The sequence below is a fragment of the Balaenoptera musculus genome, chromosome 1, assembly GCF_009873245.2.
Source record: "Balaenoptera musculus isolate JJ_BM4_2016_0621 chromosome 1, mBalMus1.pri.v3, whole genome shotgun sequence".
Lineage (NCBI taxonomy): Eukaryota > Metazoa > Chordata > Mammalia > Artiodactyla > Balaenopteridae > Balaenoptera > Balaenoptera musculus.
This window is the reverse complement of record NC_045785.1, coordinates 57,966,363-57,988,518: the sequence shown is the minus strand read 5'-3', so window position 1 is coordinate 57,988,518 and position 22,156 is coordinate 57,966,363. Positions and strand designations below refer to the sequence as shown.

The following is a 22,156-nucleotide window of genomic DNA, read 5'->3' as shown; positions in this document are numbered from 1 at the left end:
AAACTGGGTATTTGGTTTTGAAAGTGTTAGCTTGAAAATACCTTTTGGACATCTAAGAGGAAATATTGAGTAAGATGTTAGATAAATGATGGCTGCATTTCAGGAGAGATATCTGGACTGGAGATATAGATTAGGGAGTTTTACACCATAAATTTGGATGAGATCTTTTAGGTAATGAGTGTAGATAGAGATAATAAGAGGTCCTAGGATAGAGCTCTGGGTCACCATTACTTTACTGGAATAAAGGGGAATTGACAAAAGAGACTGAGAAAAAGCATCCAGGAAGGTAGGAGGAGAACCAAAAGGGAGTGCTGTCCTGGAAGCCAAATGAAGGAAGTAGAAAGCTAAGTTAAATGCTCCTGAGAGTAAATCCTCCTGATAAGGAGGGTGGGGACTGAGAATAAACCATTGCATCTGGCAATGGGGAAGTCATTAGTGACATTGTTAAGACCTGGAGGTGGAGGGCAAAAATTTGACTAGATTAAAGAGACGATGAAAAGAGAGGAAGTAGAGGCAGAAAGTACAAACAACTCTTCTGAGGAGTTTGCCATAGAAGGAGCAGAGAAATAGATTAGTGGAAGGCAAGGACCAAGGGAGGGTTGTATTTTCAAGAGAGCAGATGCTACAGCATCTTTGAAAGCTGATGAGGAGATCCAGTAAAGATAGAAAAGGTGATGATACAGAAGAAAGAGAGGAGTATTGTTGGAGCAATGTCCTCTAGTAGGCAGGCAGGGTAAGATCTAGTACACAGTGGAGAGCTGGCATCAGGGCAATGGTAGTTCATCCACAGTACTAGAAGGGAAGACCAAGTATGTGGGTACAGATGTCAGTGTGTCAGCAGATGAGGGAGGCTGTGGTATTTCTCATTACTCCTATTTTCTCAATGAAATAGAAAGCAGGTCATCAATAGAGTGAAGAAGGGGAGAAGATGTTGGAGACCAGAGATGAGAGAAAGAGTAATGAAATAATTACCTGGTTAGTGGGGGAGTGACTTGGCCAGTGAAGTGCAGTAGGACTACTGGGTGGCTACCTGGGTCCAGTTGAGGTGAGTGGTCATGAATATAAAGTAATATCAGTCAGTAAGTTTGTGTTTGTCCCCAGCCACAATTAGCTCTCCAAGCACTGGTGCAGAATCGGTGAGGAGATGGATTTTAACATATGAACTGGTTATTGAACTCAGTAGAAATATAACATCACAGCCTCAAATACATTTGGAGTTATATCTAAGAACTCTGGTTATAATGAATATGCATATGGAGAGGAAGATGCGGCAAAAACAAGCAGGCCTTGTGAACTGGAAGAGTAGGCAGTTGTTTTTAGGGGTCTCATTAAAACTAAAAGACCCTATTGGTCTTTTATAGTACCTGAAAATTCTACCATTGGTGCTGTTCTAAACAGTTTATAAACTTGTCGTGCACAGACACGTTGCGTATTTAAAAAAATTTTCTAGCATTTAACCTAGTTCCAAGAAGACATGAAATACTAAATAAATATTTGTTAAATTGACTTGAATAAAATAGAATGAAGGGCCATCATGTACTTATTTTCATTCAACAAGTTATTTATTGAGTAGACGGTACTGTGCCAGACATTGCAAGAGTATCCAAGATAAAGAAAGAATACATTTACATAAAGCTGTTGAGCGTAATGGGACAACAGTAAGTAGATATTTATTAGCAGAGATTCATTTTTTTTTTTATCACCACCCACTGGTACATAGCAAAATACAAAGGGGTTGAGGAGTGTATGTGAATGGACATGCAGCTCTGCTGGTGGGGTCACCACAAAAGTTCTGGGGAGAAAGAAGACTCTTGAAGCAACACAGACACAATTCCTCTACCTTACAACTTCAATCCAACACCAGACGGAGGCCCTGATGGCCCCTATGCTGCCATAGAGGGAATGCCATCAACTGCCACTGTGGAAACAAGTGGGTGGGCTGAGGTGAAATGCCTCTCTATATATATGATTTTACTGGAAAACAGAACCACATGAGTTGGAAGTGAAACCTTGCAAATGCTGATCTCTACCTATCTGCCCAAGTGGAAAATACCCTGAGAACCCAGGATCTAGAAAAGCCTTTTAAAATCTGATACCACTTCAACCACAAAATTCATTATAACTCACCTTTTTCCTAGGGGGAAAGGCCTTCTTAACCATAAGTTAGAAAAATGGATTTCTCTAATTTTTCTCAACTCGTGGGTGCATTTTTAATTAATTGTAAGACAAACAGATGTTTATTTTCTTTTCCAATTTGTCTGTGATTATAGGAGCTCATTCTTTGAATTTGCTAGAGGAGAACATTGTTTTTATGGTAACCCTTCACATCTTTTATGATAACGTATGATAAAGTTTTTAAAAATTCCATTAATCTGGACTCAATCAAGTCAGAATTTGGGTTAGGTTTGCCTGAGTTTGGCTATAATTTGCTCTTGGTTTCAGAAAAGACAGTAAAAAAAGTTTTTTTAATATATAGGACCTTGTAGTATTATTAGTTAACTAGATTGTGAAGGGAGGATGCAGGAAATGTTTATTTCTAGTTATCAGAATAATCACTCAACGAGTGTTTATTGAGCGCTTACTATGCACCAGGCCTCATCCTGGGCTCAAGCAATATAGCAATGAACAAAACAAACAAAAATTCTTGCCCACATTGGGTTTACATTTCTAGTTTGAATAAATGAGTGACTTTACTACTGACATATGTACAACAGCTAGAAAATTAGTCTTACTTATTAGAGCACATTTAACAATCTTTCTAGATAGTCATCTGTCCAAAATTACTGTTACTTGAAAATAACGTAAATAAAGTTACTGTTTATAATATCCTGTAAGTGATCATTTTTTATGGCTTTACATTAATCTTGTCTCCCAAATCAGTCAGGTTTTGATTTTGGAACAAATCAAACAAGTCTAGAGAGCCAGCCTTGAGTTTCACCCTGATGTTCTAATATTCTAACATCGCCTTTTTGTCAGTTTCTAAGCATTTCCAATTTGTGAGCCCTTTCTTAGAATTTGCTTTCTTGTAAGTTTTATAACACTCAGTATGGTATTACTTATACTCATTTCTCAGGAGGCTGAGGCTTAGCAAAGCTAAACAAATTTACCAAGATCCCTCAGCTAGCAATTGTGGCAGATACTATTAGATGACAGTACTGAACTCCACCCGTAACACCCCTCTCTGAGGTTCCCATCCTGACAGAGTAGACATGTAACTCAATTCTGGCCAATGAGATGCAAGTGGAAGTCCATGGGAGAATGTCCTTTTCCCTTCACCTCTTTCCTTCCTGAAACTTGGATGAGAAGCCTGGATGTGTAGCATCTGAGGATTAAGGCCAACACAGTAAAGGCTGCAGAGGAGAAAAGTGGAAAGAGCCTGGTTCCTTGGGGTATCATTGAATTAACATGCTAGCTCCGTACTACCTACCACTATGGCCTTGTCTGTTTAAGTCACTGCACTTGGGTTTTCAGATATTTGTACCATAAAAGACATCTAACTGATAAGTCTCAGAACTGGAATTCAAACATAAAACTCTAAAGCCTGCGCTCTTTCCAATGGATATTTCTGACAGTTTGCTCTTTAATAAATCTATTCTTAAGACTTTCAAAGTGACTTTTTGGGTACTGAGAACAATTTCAGTACTCATAACTACTGCAAGTATTCCTCACTTGATAAAGAAGATGTGTCGCTCAGAAACCATGTGTAAATAATTTAGACAGATATAATTGTTAATGCATTAATGGCTTTTAAAAGAGATATATAATAATCATAAAATATTAGGAGAACATTTTTATGATACTAAATAGGAAATTAGGGGTAGCCAACAGGTAGCCAACAGGCACATGAAAAAATGCTCAACATTGCTAATCATTAGAGAAATGCAAATCAAAACAACAATGAGAGGGGCCCTGGCGGTCCAGTTGTTAGGACTACGCGCTCTCATTGCCGAAGGCCTGGGTTCAATCCCTGGTCGGGGAACTGAGATCCCACAAGACGTGTGGCATGGCCAAAACAAAACAGAACAAAACAATGAGATACCACCTCACACCTGTCAGAATGGTTATTATCAAAACGTCTACAAATAACAAATGTTGGCAAGGATGTGGAGAAAAGGAAACCCTAGTACACTGTTGATGGGATTGAAAATTGGTGCAGCCACTATGGAGAACAGTATGGAGGTTCCTCAGAAAACTAAAAATAGAACTACCATATGATCCAGCAATTCCACTGCTGAGTATATATCAGAAGAAAATGAAAACACTAATTCAAAAAGAGACATGCATCCCAATGTTCATAACAGCATTATTTACAATAACCAAGATATGGAAGCAACCTAAGTATCCATCAACGGATGAATGGACAAAGAAGATGTGGTATATATATATATACAATGGAATATCACTCAGACACAAAAAAGAATGAAACTATGCCATTTGTAACAACATGGATGGACCTAGAGAGTATTATGCTTAGTGAAATAAGTCAGACAGAGAAAGACAAATACTCTGTTATCACTTATATGTGGAATCTAAAAAATAAAACAAATGTATGTAACAAAACAGAAACAGACTCACGGATACAGAAAACAAACTAGTGGTTACTAGTGGGGGGGGCAAGATAGGAGTATGAGATTAGGAGATACAAACTATTATTTATAAAATAAATAAGCAACAAAAATATATTGTACAGCACTGGGAAGCAGAGCCATTATTTTGCAATAACTTTAAAGGGAATATGACCTATAAAAATATTGAATCATTATGCTGTACACCTGAAACCAACATAATACTTTAAATCAACTATACTTCAATTAAAAGAAGCAGTATGGCAGTTCCTCAAAAGTTTAAACTGAGTTACCATATGACCTAGCAATTCTATTCCTAAGTATCAATATATGCTCAAGAGAAATGAAAACATATGTCTATACATAATCTTATACATGAATGTTAGTAGAGCATTATTCATAGTAGCCCCAAAAATGGAAACGACCCAAATGTCCATCAACTAATGAATGGATAAATGTGATATATTCGTATAATAATGGAACATTATTCAGCCATAAAAAGGAATGAAGTACTGATACATGCTACACCATGGATGAACCTTGAAAACCTTACACTAAGTGAAAGAAGCTAGTCATGAAATACCACAAATTATATGATTCCTTTTATATAAAATGTCCAGAGTGTAGGCAAATGCACAGAGGACGCCTAGGGCTGGGAGGGTTGAGGGGAGATGGGGAGTAACTGCTAATGGAGATGGGGTTTCTTTCTGGCATGAAGAAAATGTGCTAATATTGTGGTGATGGTTGCACAACTCTTTGAATATACTAAAATCATTGAATTGTACACTTTAAATTGTATGGTATGTGAATTATACTCAATAAAGCTGTTATATTAAAAGAAAAAGAATTAAGCAACTAATCAAGATCAGTGGGTCCATGAGATAGTAGAAGTTCCAGGAGATAGCAAAGCCTAGGCATTCTCTGTCAATCTGGCACTATCTAACTTTTCTTTGAGCTTAAACTGTGGTGTTTGCTCCCATACTGCCTCCATTTTCACATTCCTAAAGTTGCCTTTGCAATGAGATTCTTGTCCTCATGGACTCTTTTCATCTCAAGGGGGCAAGGAGGATTGGTTAAGTCTTGGACACCTGTTAGAATCCTGGCTCCCTTATGTCTAAGGGGAAGTAACATAAGCTCTGTAAAGGGGACAATTCTAATAGTTACTGCACAAGGTTAAGCTGAGGATTGAAGATGTAAGGCACGTGAAGTACGGAGCGCAGTGCTTAGTATATTATATATTTGACAACACAACCCATCACTGGTCTCAGTGTTTCCATCATCCCTTTGCTACCTGACCATACCTCTACTTAGTGAAAGATGTGAGCTTCTTGCCCATGACATGTAGCCAGTAAGCCCAGGCTTAGCAGTGTATTCATAAAATCTGTCTAGTTTTTATACCCAAAATGTCTTGAACATAGAGGTGTTACTTTTTATGTTTCACTTAATCAAAGTTATTCTGAGTACCTAACAGATGGAGAGAGAGAGCAAGATTGGAAGGTTATTCTTTCCCATAATGGTGAGACCTGGATAGCATCTCTCAAATATGCCCTGTGATCTGGGTTTCCACACCACTTCAGCAGAAAAGACTAAACTAGGAAGAAAGCAGTCAGGCCACCCCAGATTCAAATCCCACCTCTCCCTCTCATAGCTGCGTGGCCCTGGATGCATCACCTAACCTAGCTAGGCCTCAGTCACCTGTCTACAAAAATCGGAAAAATAATCATATGTACCACACAAGGTTGTATAAGGGATGAAATGAGGTAGCACATATAAAGCTTTTGGCCCAGTGCTTGGCAAACAGTGGAAATCCAATAAATAATTTTTTTTTTAAGTATAAAAGAAAAAGTAGTTTGTGAAATTTTGAGCTAGAAAAAACGTGTACTTCAAATACAGTTGACCCTTGAACAACATGGGTTTGAACTGCTCAGGTCCACTTATAGGTGGATTATTTTCAATAAATATATTGGAAAAATTTTAGATTTGCGACAATTTGAAAAAACTCACAGATGAACTACATAGCCTAGAGATATCAAAAAATTAAGAAAACTTAGGTATGCCATAAATGCATAAAATATTTGTAGATGCTAGTAGATACTAGTCTATCCTTACATAGACATAAAGTGAGTGATATTTAATATAAAATTAATAATGTGTTAGTTTTCTAACTGTTCTATAACTTTGCTTTCAAAGAATTACATTATCATACAGTATGCCTGTTTTTCCTAATCAGAGAAACTGCGTATCGGCCTATCATCACAGGTAAGTGGTTTTTAAAAATATGTAACAAAGTTTCCAATGCTGTATTATGAATATGACTGCAATATTGTATGCCATAAAAATTTTATAATGATTCATTCATTAGTGTATAGGCTAGGCTACTATGAAGCAATCATATCAGTTATACTAGGCTATTATAAAGCAATCATATTGCTGCTTCTTCCCTATCAATGCATGAATTGTGACACCTGTAAATAAAAATGAATTTCTTTTTCACATGATCTTTTCATTTTTGATGTCGGTACTAAGAGATGATTAATCTTGTAAACAGACAGCATTAACTTACAGTATCAAGAAATACAGTACAATATTATAAATGTATTTTCTCTTCCTTACGATTTTCTTAATAACATATTCTTTTCTCTAGCTTACTTTATTGTAAGAATACAGTATATAATACATATAACATATAAAATATGTCAGTCAACTGTTTATGTTATCAGTAAGGTTTCTGGTCAACAGTAGACTATTAGTAGCTAAGTTTTGGGAGAGTCAAAAGTTACACGAAGGGATCAGCACCCCAACCCCTGTATTTTTCAAGGATCAATTGTACAAAACTAAAGGCATTCTTTAAAAAAAAAATAAATGAAACAAAACAAGGATAGGGTGACCAAGGTAGCCCAGTTTGCCCACAATTTTTTCCCCCAAATTAATGGTATTATTTCCATCTTTAACACTAGCAAAGGAGTCCAACACAGACTGACATACATGGATATAGTTTAGATGTAACAGTGAAACATTTTTTTTTTAAGGTATAGAAGAGAGTTTTATTCAAGCCAAACTGAGGACTATAGCCCAGGAGACAGCCTCTCAGTAGCTCTGAGGAACTGCTCTAACAGTGAAACATTTGAACTATGTACATTCAGGAAGGAAAAGATTTTTTTCACATCAACCTTTTCCTATTTTGCAGTTTCTGAATAGCAGAAACTAAAGATACCTTTCTCCCAATTTAATTTAGTATGAGGTAATATAACTTTTATGATCAATTATTTGTCTTTAAGCATAAAACTTAAGAGATTTTGGCTGCATGGTTGTCTGGCTCCTGAAGTCTGGTTATTGTTAGAACGTAACAAAAGAGCGTTTCCACAAAGCCCTCCTCAACTCCAATTAGAAAATTATTACTTTCATTCAATTATTACTTTCAGTTTTAAAAGTGAAAGTCCTGTGTCCTGATAGCTCCCTTAGTCTCAGGCAAACCAGGGAAGATGGTCAAACTACACAGACACCAAATTTAAGATTTGGGGGTCATTATTAATAACTAATAGCTTCCATGAATGTAGTGCTGACTATGGACCTGGCACTGTAATACACACTTAAAAAACCAAATTCCACTTAAATAATTAGAATTACCCTGTGCATTAGGTTTTATTTTTAAACCCATTTTAAAGATAAAGAAATGGCAATTTGGAGAGATTAAGTTGCCTAAACCCTAGAAGGAGGATAGAGCTGGGATTTGAACAAAGATCCTTTTAAAACTGTGCTGTGCTGTATCCCATTAGGCCTTTGCCCCCAATTACCTCCAATGAGTAAAAAGAGTAGGAAGATTATGGAACACATTGTCCCACAGAGTGAAAATATTAATGGCCTGAAAAGGGTTTTGGTAGCTTCCTTGATCATAATTAGGGAGTTGGTGATAAAAAGGATGCATTTAATATTTAAAGTTGATTTCTTGGATCTCTGCTGGAGGCACAGCATGGGCTGGACTGGAGTGGAATTGCTCAAGTTAGACTGTTAGGAGGGAACCTACCTCTGCACGTACACCACATACTTGGTGTCTATGTAGGTGGGCTTCCCAGGGTTCCAGGTACAAGTCATGTTGCCTGAATATTCATAAATGACACAGGTTACTTTGTCAGGGACATCTGGTGGATCTGCAACAAAATATATCACTTAGGAGCATAGAAACATAAAGTTTTTTATAGTTAGTTGATAAACTTTCCATTTTATTTGGAAAACCAGGCCAGGTGGTACACAGCACCTCCCCCATTCCATCCCTACCAGCTCACCTTGCAACCCACTTTGCCCTTAAACATTGCTGCTTTCCTCCATATACTTTACTATATTCTCCCCTCCTTTGGGGATACTAAGGTGATCAAGTTCCTCCCATCCAAAAAAAAAATTCCTCTCCAAATTGTCTCCCCTCAGCTGCCAACGTATCTTTCTCCTTTTCATAATAGCTTTGTTTTTTAAAGTCCATTATACTGGTCTTTTTCCTCAACTCCCATTTACTCTTGAACCCCAAACAATCAAGATTCAGACCCGCAATTCCACCAGAACCACTGCTGTTAAGGTCATTGTGACTTTCTAATCCACGAATTCCATGATTTCTGTGAAGTCATCATTAAGCTTGACCTCTGCAGCATTTGCTATTTTGGTCACTCCCACCTTGAAACCTCTCTGGCTCTTGTGAAAGGGTTCTCCATGGTGTTTTTCTTCTACTCTGGCAACTATCTACTTCTCCAGCACCTATTCCACTACCCACTTTAAAAGTCTGGTGTTCATACATACAATGGAGTATTACTGAGCCTTTAAAAGAAAGGGAATTCTGACATGCTACAACATGGATGAACCTTGAGGACATTATGCTAAATAAAATAAGCCAGACATGGAAGTACAAACACTATATGATTCCACTTATAGGAGGTATCTAGAACAGTCAAACACACAGAGACTGAAAGTAGAATGATGGTGGCTGGGGAGATGGGGGATATGGGGAGTTGTTGTTTAATGGGTACAGAGTTTTGGGTTTGCAAGATGAAAAAAGTTCTGGAAATGGATGGTAGTGATGGTTACACAGTGATGTGAATGTACAATATGCTTAATGCCACAGAACTGTGCACTTAAGAATAGTTAAAATGGTACATTTTACTACAATAAAAAAAGATTAAAAAATTTTGGCATTCACAGAATTCTATTTCTAGTTTCTCTCTCTTTTACCCTTCTCCCATGCCCTCAACTCTTTCTCCGAGTGGCCCTATTATGGGGAATATTGTTAGTTTTTGTCTGCTACCATCTTTCCCTTTGAGAATTGACATCTCCCTCACTCTCAACCTCATCCCCACTCCACCCCTATGCCAAGGGCTGTCAATCACACAGAAGTGTACCCTTGACCTAGGCTAACTAATCAGAGTATTTCCCTTGGGAATGAACACATGACTCAAGATGACCAATCAGAGTTATCCAAGGATCTTCTTCTGGAGCCATTGTAAAAGAGGTGCTTCTCCCCCGCTGAAACTGCTATCTCTGAGTAACATGTGAGCTGTGAGTTGTTGATGGCCATCTTGCTGTCATAGTGAAACAGTCTGTTTAAGAATGAAGCCAACACAGGGGAAAACAAAACCCAAGAAATGAGAAAAGGTGAGAGAGTTCTAATGACATTGTTTGAGCCTTTGGAGCCTCTGAAGCCTGTGAAACCCCAGCAACTATAGAACTGCATCTGGAATTTCAGATGCATCATCCAATAATAAATTACCAAGAATCAAGATAAAAAAGAAGTATGGAAATACTGAGTGTTTACCGTATGCTCACTTTTCAGGTGTGGCTCTCTCAGCTTGTGCCTACATTTGCAATACTGCCTGGGAAACTTGACGACTCAAAAAATGACAAGAGGGATTTCCCTGGTGGTCCAGTGGTTAAGACTCCACACTTCCACTTCAGGGGGCGCAGGTTTGATCCCTGCTCGGGGAACTAAGATCCCACATGCCTCGCTGTGCGCCCAAAAAAAAAGGAAAAAAAAAAAAAAAAAAGAAAATGATAATTCTTTCCCATTAAAAAAAAAAGGAAAGAATGGGGGCTCAGAAAGAATAAAAATACAGACATTTATGCACCTGAAGTTATACCCAAAGCTTTATCTTAAATACAAATATGTTCTTGCACTTCACCTGTAAATCATCTACCAAGAATACTACTTATAAAAGAAGAAATAAATATATGAAAATTTTATCCTCATTGCAAATTAAACCAATAATAGATGTCATTTAGATCTATCAAATTGACAAGGATTTTGAAAAATGTTAATCCACATTATTGGAATGAACTCAGGGAAATCCTCTAACACACTGCTGGTGGGAATGCAAATTGATACAACCTTCATGGAGAGCACTTTACATATCACAATCTTTAAAAGTGGGAGTAATATCTTGCGACCTAGCAATTTTAAATCTAGGAATGCAACCTGATTGAAATGTTCATAGATACACAAAAATATTTGGCTAAAAAGGGTTTGCCTCTTAAAGTGTTGTTCCTAATAATGGAAGAATTGGAGACCACCTTAACACCCCAAAATACACTCCTAAAATGCATCCAAAAACAAAGTTGTAGAAGACAGTTTAAGTATATGGCCTTTGGAAGGCACTAGAAATATGTTTAATTAAGTAAGTAAGGTCTGGCCATATGATAAAGTGAAAAAAATAGTATAGTATAGTGGTCTCATTTGAGAGACTAACAGAGAGATAGAGAGGGGGAGAGAGAAAAAGACTGAAACTTGAAAGACATATTCCAAATTATTAAAGAGGGATTCTGTTAGTAGTGAGATTATGGGATTATAGAAATGATGGGTATTTTTTGTTGGTCCAAAATTTTAAAAACTTTCTACATGAATGCAATTTGATTTTACAATTAAAAAACGTATTTTCGGGCTTCCCTGGTGGCGCAGTGGTTGAGAATCTGCCTGCCAATGCAGGGGACATGGGTTCGAGCCCTGGTCTGGGAAGATCCCACATGCCGCGGAGCAACTAGATCCATGAGCCACAACTACTGAGCCTGCGTGCCTGGAGCCTGTGCTCCGCAACAAGAGAGGCCATGACAGTGAGAGGCCTGCGCACCGCGATGAAGAGTGGCCCCCACTCGCCGCAACTAGAGAAAGCCCTCGCACAGAAACGAAGACCCAACACAGCCAAAAATAATAAATAAATAAATGATTTAAAAAAAAAACAAAAAACATATTTTCGAGGAGATATGGGGATATATGTATATGTATAGCTGAGTTACTTTGTTATAAAACAGAAACTAACACACCATTGTAAAGCAATTATACTCTGATAAAGATGTTAAAAAAAATAAAAATAAAAATAAAACTGTAACTTGGCCTTCTCAAAAAAAAAACACCAAAAAACCGTGTTTTCAAACAGTAAGAACACACTAAAATGATTTAGAATATTTTGGTGAGTTGTAGTATCAAGTTACAATGGGGAGAAACTGGACTCCAAGTAGGATAAAAGAAATCTTTAAGTTTTCTTTGAGCCTTGAAGGAGGTAGCTGTGGAAACATAAATTTAAATCATTTTGGATATTGATTGAGTTGGGGTCCCTCAGTGATCTGTGCTGAAGTTATTTTTTCCCTCTGGTTTCAGACAGAGTATCACTGATTTGGCCATCCTAAAAGACAACTGTCAGTCTTTTGGGCTATGTTATTCCACAGCATTCTCTCTGAAGTGTCTGGTAACTAATTAACTTTGCAAAAGAGCAAATAGATTATATACACACATGCAAATATACGCACTATTTGTTAATGTGAAGCTATGTAAAGAAGGGAATGTGAATATGATTATAAGAATAAGACCGAATTGTTTTTAGATCTCATTGCCAGGTTATTCAATGTCCATGGATAAAAACCTTCTGTACAGCCAGATAGCAGAAGACACTCTGCTCTCTCCTACTAATTGCACCTCTCCCCTACCACTGGGTCCCTCACTATTCACAGACCAGGTTTCTTGTTAATTCAGAGTTTAGCCAAGTATCGTTTTCTACTGAGAGCTTCTTGAAGGCACTCTGTGATCCCCTCTTCTCTGAATTTCTATCGTTTAACACATTTTTGGTGCATACCAACCACTTAGTAAAGTTTATTTCATGACTTGATTGGCTTGATTAATAAAATGACAATGAGAAGAATTTAAAATTAAAAGAAAGTCAATACTTCTGGCAAAGATCACTCCATAATTCCTTACCTAAGGAGCGCACAGACCAGCCTATTGTGTCACTAATGAGACTTAGTAGCAATGTTAAAGATGCATATTCAGTGCCTTCTACTGGATAACACAATGACAGATAGAGATCAAAGATGGTTAAAATTTAAGTCAAAGATATTTCAACTTTTAAATAAATGATTATGTGGAAATATGACTGTTTCATGAATAGTTTAATCTGGTGTTTCTAAATGAATAAAGACATCTTATAGTATTTTATCCCGTGATTGGTGTGACTCTGATAGAATACTTTTCATAATATGCATGCATTTAATCACAGATAAGGATCTAGGAAGTCTTTAAGATTATGGCTAAAAATGAAAACTGTGATAATAATAGTTTGTATTTCACAAATTACACATTAAGGTACAGAACCTTTTAAATATGTTTAGATATCTTTTTAGGAACAGCAACGACTCATTTATCTTCTCTTTGTCTTTTATGATTTGTCTCCAGTTTAAAAAAATACACAGTCATTTTGTTCAGAACAGTGGTGATAAGTTGACACAGTAAAGCTCACAGGATGAATATCCTGTAATCAAAGTGATCCAGTGAAAGCAATGTGATTTCTAGAATACCACAAAACCCCTCAAAAACCTTTGCTTGACCTACTTAAATAGGAAGTTCTGTTTGCTAAGAGTGCAGAGCCTGAGAACACAGGGGTTCTTGAATCCAGGGGTTTGAGTACACCCTTACATGGTAGTTACAATTTCACGCTCATAACCAGAGGTCTATGTAAGAAGTTCCAACTCACAAAGTAAATAAGTGGAAAGGGTGATCTTTCTAAGCAGCCATCAGCAAAAAGTATAAGTGCTTCTAATATGCTGTCCTAGAAGGGGAGAAAAGGCCATTCCCTGGCCCTAAACATCACCTGGTGGTTGTGTTTGAGGGCAGAGGGCCTCAGGCAACACAGGGAGAGCGGTTGGCAATAACCTGTCACCCAAACTGCAACAGAGGGAAGGAGGCGTACTTCTTTTGCCTCCTTTCTTACTCTGGCTTTAATTAAAAACTAACCTTTCCACACAACTGTGAAAGTTACTCATTTGCCCTCTAAAGAAATATTCTCTCAACACCCCACCACACCCCCAAAGAATAAATAGGAAAGTATTTAAGCATGAAGGGTTATTTCTGTTTCCTGAGGATGTGGACAAGCTAAGAAGTCCTTAGATATCAGATAAGATGTCTACTTATGGTTTCAATTCCTACAATTTAGGGCAAGTTTAGCATGTTAGTATTATCTTAAGGCATAAGTTTTTTCTTTGACTCCAAAACCTACTAATTTCCTTCCTTAGTTCACCTCTACCACTTCCCATGGCTCTTCTCTCTTGAAAATCATAGAGATCAGGAGCCCAGCAGGACGATAGCCTTACTTGAGAACAAGGAAGCCTCCTGCTTCTCAGACATCCCCTCAAGGGGCAGGTAGAGGTGGCCAGGTGGGCTTGCTCTGTCTAGCTGAGGACTGGAGATGAGGAAGAACTCAGATTTGATTCTCAAAAGTATGGAGAAAGGGAGCATGACAAAGACCCAAAGCCCTCTATCTTTCACTGAAAATGGGCCCAGATGCTGTAGGGAATGAACCTCTGGGTTAAAACTGTGCTGAACTTACTGATTTTTCCTTCATAATAGTAGAACCAAGAATTAAATATATAATTATACAAGCCAGCCCATATTACTATAGTAACTTAAACACCTTCAGAATACCATGAACACAAATTGAACTTACCAAATATTTAAAAAATTAACTTAATTAATTTTTTTCTTAATAATTATAATAACAAACACAATTATTCACAATTGGGGCAGTGACATTAGGAGCAGGGAATTGTATCAGAATCTCCCCATGTTTTATCAAAAGGACGCATTTAAAAGGGTTTAGGCACATTAATGTTGTAGTTTAAAGTGTATAATATGCTTTCAAATAAATTATTGAAATTTGATGCTTACGATAGCCAATATAATTAGCCTCATTTTACAGACATGAAATTGAGGCTCAGACTAGTTAAGCAACTTGCCCGAGGTCACACAGCTGGTAAGACGTATAGCAGGGACACAAAGCTAATGTTGCAAATGTGTTTTTCCTTCCTAAATCTTAGCCTCAAAATTTTTCAGTGGAATCTGCTTCAAGGTTGATATTATTGAATAGTTTGGAAAACAATGTTAAGTAAAAACAGATGAAAAGAGCAACAGTGAAAATCTGAGGATGCTGCCCTTCATATATGCTGTGCTTGGCCAGACTAGTGTTGAAAAATTATTTTTGGAATGCATTGGCATACAAACATTTAAAGTTTGTAGAGTTCACATTGAAAATTTACACTTCTGTCTTCTTTTGAAGTGTCCAAAGATCTAGGGATACTGGGCCCTCATAGATGCTGAAGCTGGGCAGTGGCTGAGCCCAGTAGACCATCTCTGTGCTTTCCTCTCTGCACGGATCCCACCAGCCTCCTTAACTCACACATTTCACCAACCTGGCCCCTGGAGACATTTGAATTTGCAACTCCTACATTAAACTAATAGAAGAAGTGAACTATATTAATTTGCCTCTATTTTTAGACAAGATTGGTAATTACCAGTTAATTGTTAGACTAACTTTCATTTGGATTTTGAATGCACCTCAACACTTACATCCAGAAGAAATGTCTTTTCCACATATCAGTGTCTCTTGAAAATATCCGGGACATTCAGCAGTACAGTACATAAAGGCTTGTGGCTCCAGAAAGTTGTTATACCAAAGGCGAGCCGTTGTTTTATTAATTCTTGTGATTTGAAATCTTTCTTTGATGCCATTTTTATAAAAATAAAGTTTCCTTGGTTGGCAGTTCTTAATTGCTGCTTGGCAATATATAGAGATATTCATACCCATCTTAAAAATTGTGGCTGGTTCTACCCAGATGTGTCCAGAGCAGTTTATATTTGTAATTCCTGGAAAACAAATAGATAAAATTTAAAATTCCATGTAAAGCATTAAAACCAGAGATTCAGAAGAATGTGCTATTGCATTTAAAAATTTTTTTCGATTAATTGAATAATTTCCATTGGAAAAGAGTTTTAGGACTCAGAGTATCATTTGTTTAGTTTATCAAAGTGTGTTTTTACCATGTTCTATTGATGTTCGGCAGCATGACACAAGACTAGAGTCAGCTTTCAGCCTTTAAGTTTCTCTAGCTGTCTAAAGAGCAAATATGATTAGCTCTCCTATTTTAAAGGTGAGGACTGAGACATTGTGAGTCTACCTGATTTTTCAAAGGTAACATTAGGAATAAGAATTGGCACTGCAGAATCCAAGCCCCATTCACCAGCTACTCAGTCAATCTTTCATTCTTTGATAAAAGTTACTTTTAACAGAAAACTATGAGTTTAATGAGTAAAATCATACTCTTACTAATTGCGAAAATTTATTGCTTGACAACCACTTAAAATTCATCATTTTTAAGTTGAAAAGCAAGTTTCAAAACAACATATTTAATGGAGGCTCAATGTTAAAAATAACTCGATGAATGAATTAAAGAGAAATACATGAAGATATTAACAATGATAATCTCTGTGTTTTAGAGTAATTTTTTATTTTTAATTGTATATTTTGTGTTTTAAAAATTACATAATAACATTATTTTTATAACCAAAAGACAATAATTTAAAGTCATTTTCATAAACTTGAATGACAATGCAATGCAATATCAATTAAATTAAATTCACATCAAGGAAAATTTATTGTAAGCTTTTTCTGGAAATACCTGTATCAGAGTATCTTAAAACCTTATCAAAATAGTGATAATTAAAGGTCAGTATTTGATTTTTAAAAGTTCTTATCTTTGGGGGCTTCCCTGGTGGCGCAGTGGTTAAAAATCCGCCTGCCAGTGCAGGGGACACGGGTTCGAGGCATGGTCCGGGAAGATCTCACATGCCACGGAGCAACTAAGCCCGTGCGCCACAACTACTGAGCCTGTGCTCTAGAGCCCGAGAGCCACAACTACTGAAGCCCGCACACCTAGAGCCCGTGCTCCGCAACAAGAGAAGCCACCGCAGTGAGAAGCCCGTGCACCGCAATGAAGAGTAGCCCCCGCTCGCCGCAACTAGAGAAAGCCCACGTGCAGCGATGAAGACCCAACGCAGCCAAAAATAAATAAATAAATAAAATAAATTTATTAAAAAAAAAAAAGTTCTTATCTTTGGAATTCAAAGCTTAAAGAATTAACTTTTTTATAATATAAATGTAATTGAATATGGCCATTTATGTAATGAATATTTACATATAAGTTATAAATATTTAAATGTTGAAGTAATGATAAAAATAATTCCATCATTATCAATAGGGAATTGAAGGCAAAGACATGAAAAGAAGTTTTAAGAAAGCATCTGACTGCTTTAAATAAGTTCAACAATTCAAGTTCAGACAAACTGCATCTTGAGCACCTTAAAAAATATGTGAATACTTTCATGAAACCATTACAAGTAGTGTTTGAGGATACACAGAAAATATCAAAAATGTCAGAAGACTTCAGATTTGGACAAATATTCTCCTGGTTTTCAAAAGTGGAATGAAGAAGAACCCCAGAAACACTGGACCACTGAGCTTCACAACATTCAAGAATGAATTAGTAAGTTGATAATTTTTCAGTACATAGAAAAAAATCAGTAATTGGCAGGAATCAACATGGATTATTTAAGAATAAGTCATATGAAAAATTGTCAATTTCTCTTTTTAATATGTTAAAATAAGTCATATAAAACATTAATTTCTTTTTTTTAGATTGGTCAGAGGAATGCTAAACGTAGTATATTTTTTATTCAGCAAAGCTGTTAAAAAGGGGTAAAATATTGTTCTAGTAGAAAACGTGGAAAAGATAGTCTGGATGATATTAAAAATATTCATAGCAGATTGAACAATAATATATAAAATAATTTTTAATGGACAGCTGGTAGGTCTCTATTGCCACATGACACGGGCTTGTCTTATTTCTCTATGCTTTATATTAATCACTTGGATATATAAACAGAAGTCCTACTTATCATTTGCATATTTCCAGAAGCTGGAAAAAGTAGCTGGTGTCTTATTTTTACTAAATCTTCTTGGATAGCTGTTGGTCTGACTCTGGAAGTGTCCAATATCCTGCTGGAAGGATTCTAGTTCTCGAGGTGGGACTACTTCTATATCTCTAATATAATGTGTCCCACCTACAGAAGACAGTTTTGCTTTTGTCACTATTCTGAGTAACTTGCATGATTTGCAAAGCTTCCTTCAAGGTCTAGAACCCTGCCTTGGTGTTGCTTATCTCCTAGTAAATGAATCCCTGTCACCTGCCCAGGATGCTATGCAGAAACTCTCAAATGCTGATGGCTGCCCTGCCTGAACTTCTTTCTGATGATCTCCCTCCTGGACTCCTAAAATCTGTGTATGCCTTTGTCATAATGCCAGATGTTTATGTGAATTACAAGATAGGAATAATAATAGCACATAATACTACTGCACAAAGGAATACAAGGCTTAGCACAGCACCTGACATGCGGTAACCGTCAATAAATGGTTTGTGGAATTGAATTAAGTTGAAATGTTTGATGAGTTATCGTATAAGTTAAATTTGTTCAAAGATAGAATATGCCAACTCAAAATAATAAGCTCTTTCGTGGAAATGTTGGTATAAGAGTTAGACGTCTGTCTGTTAGGATGCTTGATAAATGAATACTGCATTAGGAGGCAGGTTGGACTTTATTTCATTCCACATGATTTTATGTGCATATAATTTTTTTGCATATAATAAGTTTTTATTCTTCAGAGATCCTAGCCTAATGCCATGAACATCATAAACACTCAATATTTTATCTGAATAAAAAATAGCAATAGGTACTCAAAATACTGTACCTCCATGACACCAATTGAAGAAGATGTAAAGAGCTATTGCCACGTCCCATTGAATTGTGACCTGATTCATGCCTGAAAGCAGGAAAAAGCTCTTTGTCGCCCTCTAGAAAAAATATGAAAAATGTTTAAATTGTAATATTTTAATAAAATAACAATAAAATACTAAAAGGATAACACTTTTTCTAACAGTTGTTTTTGATGAGAATCTTTAATTAGGAAGAAAAAAAGGAAGGAAAGAAGGAAGGAAGGGGGAGGTGAAGGAAACAGGGCAAAGACGAGTTACTGGAGTGTGAGGAGGTATAATACAGGTGGAGGAGTGAAGCAAAAGTATGGAATTTTATACCCTCCAAAAATCACTAGGAATTACCTTAGTAAGACATTTTGACCCTTGATAAAATATAATTCCTCCTAATCTTGTCTCTCTCATCAGAAATCTCTTTCTGCTCTAACTCCTGGTGCTCAGTTCTTTTCCTGACCAGGATTACATGCCTATCAAGCTCCAGAAATATTAGTCTTTGATAAGTAAAACTCAGGAAAAGCCAAAAATGTCAGAACTTCCAGAAAAAAAAGCATTCAAAATGAAGAAAGAGAAAGTGAGACAAAGGCTTATGTGCTATCACCAGTTAAATCTACAGAAAGCCCTTTTATCTGTAGAGAGTTCAAAAGAAATACCTTATAGAAATTCCAAACAATATTGCCATTAGTTTACAACTGGAGTTACATTACTCAGTTAATCAGTTACCTACATTATTGAATAAATTATTCAATAATCAACATTATTCAGTTATTTTTATCTCTTTACTAAAATCTGAGCCTTTCATATAAAACAACAAAACTCATGACTGATCAAATAGCACACGATATCTGATAACACTTTTAAAAACTGGGGTCCCGGGTCTTCCCTCGTGGCACAGTGGTTAAGAATCCGCCTGCCAATGCAGGGGACACGGGTTCAAGCGCTGGTCCTGGAAGATCCCGCATGCCGTGGAGCAACTAAGCCCATGCGCCACAAATACTGACCCTGCGCTCTAGAGCCCGTGCTCCGCAAGAGAAGCCACCGCAATGAGAAGCCTGCACACAGCAACTAAGAGTAGCCCCCGCTCGCCGCAACTAGAGAAAGCCTGCACACAGCAACAAACACCCGACACAGCCAAAAAATAAAATAAAATAAATTAAAAAACAAAAAAAACAAAAAAACTGGGGTCCCCATGACTTCTGAATATAAGGATCCCTTTCATAATTTGTTAACAATAATAGGTCTTCACTTTAGAAATAATAGGCAAAACAAGCCCTAAAATATTCCTAGTTAGGAGTTAACTACTCACTTAATAGAATATATGCAATAATATTATTCAAAGTGATGTGATAGACAGTATTACAGATTCAACTTCCATCAGTAACCACTGTATGAAATACCACAAGAACTTATAAGAGAAGACAACTTGGCCCATGTATTTCCAAAAGAAAATATAGCTGTTTTTGAGTATTTAGATGATCGTTGTCTCTTTACCTTTCAACCTGTTTGAAGCACATAATTCCACTTCAGAGCCAGGCTGTCTCCTGTGTCACATCTTCTTTCCTCACTGCCTGCCTGTCAACGATCACTTCAGGTTTTCAGTGATGAGGCAAATGGAAATGTCAGCGAAGCGCCGACCTACATTTCAGATTCTCAAAGAGGAACTCAAACCATCCAATTCAAAATGACTGGCTCTTATGTCACTATTTGGGAAAACCCAGATAACTGAAAGTGAACTGCTTTGTCAGTGCTTTTTTTCCCTCATCTTAATTTAAAATAATCTGTCTCATCCAAGAAGTAGAACACATATATATGCTTTATCTATCAAAATCTTTGACACCAAAGATATGATGCTTAGTTTTCATTTGCAACCAACATTGATATCCATTATAAACCCATTTCTTAAGAAAAGAAAGTTTAAATGCTACTGTTGACCATTCATTTATTTAACAAGCATTTTTGAGCATCTAATATGTGCCAGGTATTGTTCGGGGTATTAAAGATATAATGGTGATTAATCACAGAACATCTGCTTTATTGTATTGTTTACATGATAAAATTACAGATTAGTGGCTTTGAACTATTGTTCATGGTTAAGCAGGATCTTACGACCAAATAAAAAATTATCAAATTATTTGGTTGGTTTATAGGAAACATCACCAGGAGACTTCTGCGACACACCTTTTCTTGCCTCCTTATTTGTTCTACATGAATATCTTTTCACTCTATGTACTCGTTTATATTGTAAATGACAATTAATTTATTCATTTCCTCCACAGTGAATTTCTTGAAGTTAGAAACTCCGTACTGTCTTTTTAATTTTTATATCTTTAGTACCTAGCACATTAGAATACTCTGGGGGAATATTTAAAACATTCCTGTGCTCAAATTTATTGTACCCAATGAAATCAGAATTTCTGTGAGTGGATGTTTGTACATCGATATTTTTAAAAAGCCTCTCCTGGTAGTTATAAGGAACAGCCAGGGCTGAGGACCACTGGAATACAGGAATAAGAGTGTCTTTGACTATCAACTGGGTTTTAATCACCAGCAACAATTTTCTAAACTGTGAAGGAGAGGGTATGGGAGAACATTTCACATACCAAGAACAGAAGGTGCAAGTAAATTGTTTGGGACTGGCAGGTTGTTTCTCCAGGTTGAAGGGAAAAGGATTTGAGCTGGAAAATTAGGTCAGTGGCAGAATGTCATGGGCTTTGTATTTCTGTGTATTCCTGTCCGTCCTCCCATTCACCGAGGTGCACATCGCCACCTGGCCGTTGCTTGTCAGGCTACACAGCTGAAAAAAAACCAAAACAACAACAAAACAACCCAACTTCCTTTATCAGAAAGTGTCAGAGATAGCAAAGATTGTTAGGCAGAGAAATACATAATCAAGTTGGATTTTTAGAAAGATAATTCTAATTCCTGTGTGGAGAATTGAATGAGGGCGAGAGTCCAGTTAGGAGGCTATGGAAAACCAAAGTCTGATGAAGGCCTAAGGCAAAGCAAAGGCAGTGAGAACTGAGAGGAGGAAACACACCTGAGAGCTCTGTGGAGGCTGGTTCAACAGCTGTGCAGTGAACAACCGGTGTGTGGGGCTAAGAATTTGGGAGCTTAAGGATTGACTCTGTGGCTACTTTTGCTGACTCAGCAGATAACAGCATTAACTGAGCACACAAAAGGAGGAGTGAGGGTGGGGAAGTAATGAATTTGGTTCTGATCATGGTGATTTGGAGGAGCTTACAGCATGTTCAGAGAAGACTGTCTGGTAGGATGTTGGAGACATGGGTAAACTTGAGAGAGAAGTTTGAGCTGAAGATCTAAATGTAGAAGATTTCAGCATGTCCATAGTATTAAAAGCAAGATTAGAATAAGAGAACTCAAAGAAAACATCCAGGGAGCTAAGGGAAGGGAGTAGGTGGCCAGAACCAAAAATCTTGACCAAAGGACAGAAGAAGAGATATGAGAAGAAGTGTGTG

The 22,156-nt window shown here is 37.0% G+C and overlaps 1 protein-coding gene across 3 annotated transcripts in view; it reads right to left on the bottom strand.

Moving 5' to 3' along the window:
• IL23R (interleukin 23 receptor) overlaps positions 1–20,217 on the bottom strand; it is a 54,479-nt gene extending 34,262 nt beyond the window's left edge. For 2 of the 3 annotated variants that reach the window (XM_036871406.1, XM_036871416.1), the window contains exons 1-4: positions 20,172–20,211; positions 18,662–18,733; positions 15,427–15,723; positions 8,590–8,713 (exon numbers count right to left, since the gene is read on the bottom strand). In XM_036871406.1, the coding sequence (XP_036727301.1) occupies positions 8,590–8,713; positions 15,427–15,723; positions 18,662–18,731 (491 nt within the window). In that variant the 5' untranslated portion in view covers positions 18,732–18,733; positions 20,172–20,211. Of the gene's footprint in view, positions 1–8,589; positions 8,714–15,426; positions 15,724–18,661; positions 18,765–20,171 lie in introns of all 3 variants that reach the window. The other variant, XM_036871397.1, reaches the window with a different exon arrangement.
• Between the last annotated feature and the right edge of the window lie 1,939 nt (positions 20,218–22,156).